Source organism: Fonticula alba (genome assembly GCF_000388065.1).
Source record: "Fonticula alba strain ATCC 38817 unplaced genomic scaffold supercont2.1, whole genome shotgun sequence".
NCBI lineage: Eukaryota > Rotosphaerida > Fonticulaceae > Fonticula > Fonticula alba.
The window spans coordinates 2531965-2536174 of NW_009242971.1; the positions used below are offsets into that span (position 1 = coordinate 2531965).

The window sequence follows — 4210 nt, forward strand, 5'->3', positions numbered from 1 at the left end:
TGGGTCAATCCCCCCCCCCCCCCCCCCCCCCCCCTCCGAACTCCCCCCCCCTTGCCATCTCGTATGCCGCCCCCCCCCCCCCCCCCCCCCCCCCCCCCCCCCCCCCCCCCCCCCCCCCCCCCCCCCCCCCCCCCCCCCCCGCCCCCCCCCCCCCCCCCCCCCGAGTGGTCCACGAAAACAAAGCACAACGAGGCATCGAAAAGGGCGTTCGCTCGAGCCGGCCCGTTTTAGCAGCCCCCCCCCCGCTCGCCACCGCCCCGCCAGCTGGCCCTCGTTGCCGACCCACCCCGGCCCTCGCCGGCAAATCAGCCAGGCCAGGGGAGTCTAGATTGAAAAAGAGGACACCCGTACCACCATATGGACATGTGACGTGATAGGGTGATCGCCCCCGCTACTGCGGGTGTCTTAGGGTCCGCGAGGAAAAGACCAATGCGGCTGGGCCGGGTGAAAAGGAGGCAACGATCGCCGCGCCCACGTACACACGGCCAGAAGAGAACTCTGCAAACGTTCGGCAGGGAGAGAGGGAGAGAGGGCATACACATTCGCGTGTGTATAGGTGGTATATTACACTGTGCTGTACGCCAGCAGATGAGCACAGAGGGTCGAAAGGGAGGAAGCGAGGTTGCCCTCCAGACTCCCCTTGGCTCCCTCTTCTCGTGCACATGTGCCCGATCCCTCCCGCCCCCTCCAGAAAAAAAAGAGGGGAGGGGAAACAGAGGGACATGTGCCCAAACAGGCGACATCGGAGAAAGACAAGGACGGGGGTGCGCATGGCAGCGCGATGGTGGCGGTGGCGGTGGCGGCGCCAGGGTGAGGAGGGAGGACGAGGAGGAGGCGCGAGAAAGATCTGCCAGCAGGATGGGAAGCACGCGGAGGGGCACATCTCGCGGATGGACTTTCCCCCCTCTTGCCTGCCGTTCTCGGCCCCGAATCTCCACCCTCGCCCCTCCTCCAGAAGGGTAGCAGGGGGGAGGGGTGGGGAAAGAGAGAGAGAGAAGAGTGGACTAGAACCGCCTGAAGTCCATGTAGTCCTGGATGCGGCTGATGGTCCGCCAGACCGACTCCTCATGATTGCGCAGGTATTCCGACCGGAGGAAGAAGAAGAAGCACAGGACGCCAACAATGGCACCGGAGTAGAGGATGTCCAGCCAGCTGGCGAAGAAGATGATGCACGGAGACCCCCCCGGAGCCGAGAGGGGCAGGATAAGCTCGGCCCAGATGGACGACGGGAAGGTCATGAAAAGGGTGAGCAGGAATCCCACGACCAGCAGGATCTTGGCATTGGTGGTCGGAGTGAAGGAGGCATCGGTGATGGCGGCGCTGGTGGCGGCCGACCGGCCAGTCGGGCCAACGCCACGCCCATTCCCGAGAGAGTTGTACAGGACCGTGGAGTCCCCACCGCGGCAAGTGGCAAAGAGTCCATGCGGCGAAGTGGTAATGATGTATGTCAGGACCAGTGCCGGCATACGCAGGAGGATGCACGACCCGAAGAAGAACCAGTAGTAGGGGGGCTCATTCTTGAATGTCCTGGATACGAGCACATCCGCAAAGGAGGGAGGGGGAAAAGCAGGAGGTGGGGCATGCGTCAGAAAAGCCCAGATCCGGGGCCGATGGAGACAAAAAAAGCAGGGGGGGAAACGAGGGAGGAAGACAGCAGGCCCGCTGCCCCGGCCCCCCCCCCCCCCCCACCCGCCCGACGGCCAAGAACGTACACATTCAGGTAGGCAGCCACCAGAAAGACCACGAAGAGGAAAAAGTACAGGGTCTCCCAGCTGAGGAAGTAGGTGCGGAAGAGATAGGAGACCTGGTGCATCAGACCGGAGGATGGCTGTCCGGAGAAGTCGCCCGGCCCGGCGGCCGCATAGGGGGCGTAGTCCGGGTGCTGGCCATCCGAGTGGTGGTTGTTCACCGGGGCGTAATCATTGTAGGACGAGGGCCCGAGGGAGGGGTTCTTACCGGCGAAGACGCCGGACGCCGAGTCGGGACTGGTGTTGCCCGACCGATAGTGGTATTGGTAGCCCAGAGTCAAGGCCAGAGCCAGGGCGCCGAAGCCATCCAGCACGAGCGACGTGAAGAAGAGGGCCATATTCAGAGTGGAGCTATCTTCCACGATGTCCATGCTGTAGCGGATGGCCTCGATGATGGCGCTGTGCGTGTGGGTGCATTTGGTGCTGGTGGTCAGGCACATGTGCGGGCGCGGGCGCGGGCGCGAGCGAGCGGGAATGCAGGCGGGCGAGCAGGTGCGGCAGAGCAGGTGGCCGGACGCACCGCAGGCCGACAACGCCGAAAAAGAGGGCCCAAAGCGTGTTGTTGTTCTCAGGATAGCGGAAATTCAGGTTGAAGACCACCACGCTGTTGTACTTCCAAATGGTGACGGCCACCAGGACCGCGCACATGAAGAACATGGTGATGTTCAGGAAGACCACCGTCGGATAGGACATGTGGCCTGGGCAGGGGGGGGGTTGGTAAGTCGGGGGGCGGGGGAGGGGCAAGAGTCCGGCACATCTGCTTGTGCATGCGCGGAAATGGCGATGCCAGATGAATGAGCGCGTACCCAGAGAAGTGGTATCGGTCGGACAATTTGGAAGGGGAACACCGCCGATGGGATCAACATAGTTTGAGACAAGGCTTAGAGCAGACCCGGAAATTGCCTGCCCGAGGCCGGAGAGGGCGCTCGCCGCCATGGCTGCGGGGGAGTGGATGGAAAGGGAAACAGGAAAGAAGGGAAGAGGGGACGAGGCGGGAGCGAAGAGGAGGGAGCGGCGAGTGGGGAAGGGGCGGAGGGCAGATGGCGACCAGGGCCAGGGCAATCACGCCGGCCGGGCATGGTATCGGAAAAGGCAGACCCCTCCTCTGCTGGGTGAGGCGGGGGCGGAGCACACTCTATCGCAATAGAAGAGGCCCCCCCCCCCCCCCCCCCTCGCCTTATCCAAGCCTTAATGTGACAAACCGCCCCGGCCAGAGAGGAGGCCAATCGCGAGCCAGCCATGTTCCTGTGCCTGTCCTTGTGTGCGCACGCAGCGGGCTTGCCGCCGTCGGCTGACGAAGTGGCTCGTGCGGGTTGTCATGCGAAAAAAAAACGCGTTAAAAGGGATATTCGAAAATCAGCCCATCACATCCGCTGCCCCGCTCTCCAGGAAAAGGCGCAGTCCGATGGCAGGGGGGGGGGGGGGGGTATCGACTTGCCTCCTCGTCAATGTCCCCCACTTGTCCCTTCTTCTGCTGCCGCGCTTGGTGTAATACACCCGCCTGTGGCCCGCCCCCCGCCCCCTACCGGGGGAGACCCACCGGTCGCGTGGGCTGCCACAAGGGAGCGCTCTCTCGGCCCACCGTCCCGGCCCCACCCGCTCGGCGTCCGGCACCCGACACCCCCTGCTCTCGGCATGACCGGCCCCGGGCCGACCGGGCTCGCTGTGACCGCTCTCGTGGCCCTATCCCCCGCCCCCCGCCCCCGCCCCCGCCCCCCCCCCCATCCCCCAGAGCCCCCCCGGGCAGGGGAACGGCTCAGCCCCCGCTCCCCGGCCCACGTCACTAGAGCGCACCCCACGAGCTTGGGCCTTCTCTCGCTAACGCCCCAAGGCTTGCCCTTTGATAAGGCTCTGCCCCGGGCGGCACCGGTTTGTTACTGCCGCCCCCCCCCCCCCCCCCCCCACACCACACCACGCAGGCACGCGCACCCCGCCTCCCCAGTGCTTTCTCGTCACTCCTGGCTGGCAAAGTTGGCCCATCGGTATGAAGGGTGTGGCCCGGGGCCTCCTTGGCGGCCGGCGGGCCTGGTGTACTGGGGCGGGGCGGGGCGGGGCGGGCTCCAGGCGCGCGGATGCATGTGCGGGGGTCGAGGGCGGGGGGGGGGGCAGAAGACAGACAAGCACATAACAGCCGGCCATTTCCCACATTGCTGCGGAGAGGTGGGAACTCTTCGGGATATCACGCGCAGGGGTGTGGTCAGGTGTGGCGAAATCACGGCATGCATCCGCTGCCCGCCACAAAGGTCAATCCCGCCTGTAAAAGGCCCCCGCCCGAGGGTGTTTCACTTCCTCCCCGGAAGGGGCCAGGACAAATGCAGTGACTGTGGTGACATCTCCTCATCCTGCTTCCATCTCCCTCTTCGCCTCCTCCGCCTGTCCATCCGTCTGCCTGCCTCTATCTCTGCCCTCCTCCCCTTGCCGCGCACCTGCCCTTCCTGGCCCGCCTCCGCGGTCGAACGCCC

At 65.4% G+C, this 4210-nt stretch overlaps 2 protein-coding genes across 2 annotated transcripts in view; one reads left to right on the forward strand and one right to left on the reverse strand.

Annotated features, from left to right (window-relative positions):
- Positions 1 to 522: 522 nt before the first annotated feature.
- H696_00554 (hypothetical protein) lies at positions 523 to 2825 on the reverse strand. The gene is made up of 4 exons (XM_009494430.1): positions 2555 to 2825; positions 2269 to 2446; positions 1713 to 2147; positions 523 to 1527 (listed from the first exon to the last, which is right to left on the reverse strand). The coding sequence occupies exons 1-4, from the start codon at positions 2682 to 2684 to the stop codon at positions 1005 to 1007; spliced, it is 1266 nt and encodes a 421-aa protein (XP_009492705.1). The 5' UTR covers positions 2685 to 2825; the 3' UTR covers positions 523 to 1004.
- Positions 2826 to 3383: 558 nt separating this feature from the next.
- The window catches only part of H696_00555 (hypothetical protein), a gene marked incomplete at both ends in the record, with an annotated part of 3786 nt that continues 2959 nt past the window's right edge, over positions 3384 to 4210 (forward strand). Inside the window, one exon of the mRNA XM_009494431.1 lies at positions 3384 to 3425. Within this exon, the coding sequence (XP_009492706.1) occupies positions 3384 to 3425 (42 nt within the window). The remainder of the gene's footprint in view (positions 3426 to 4210) is intronic.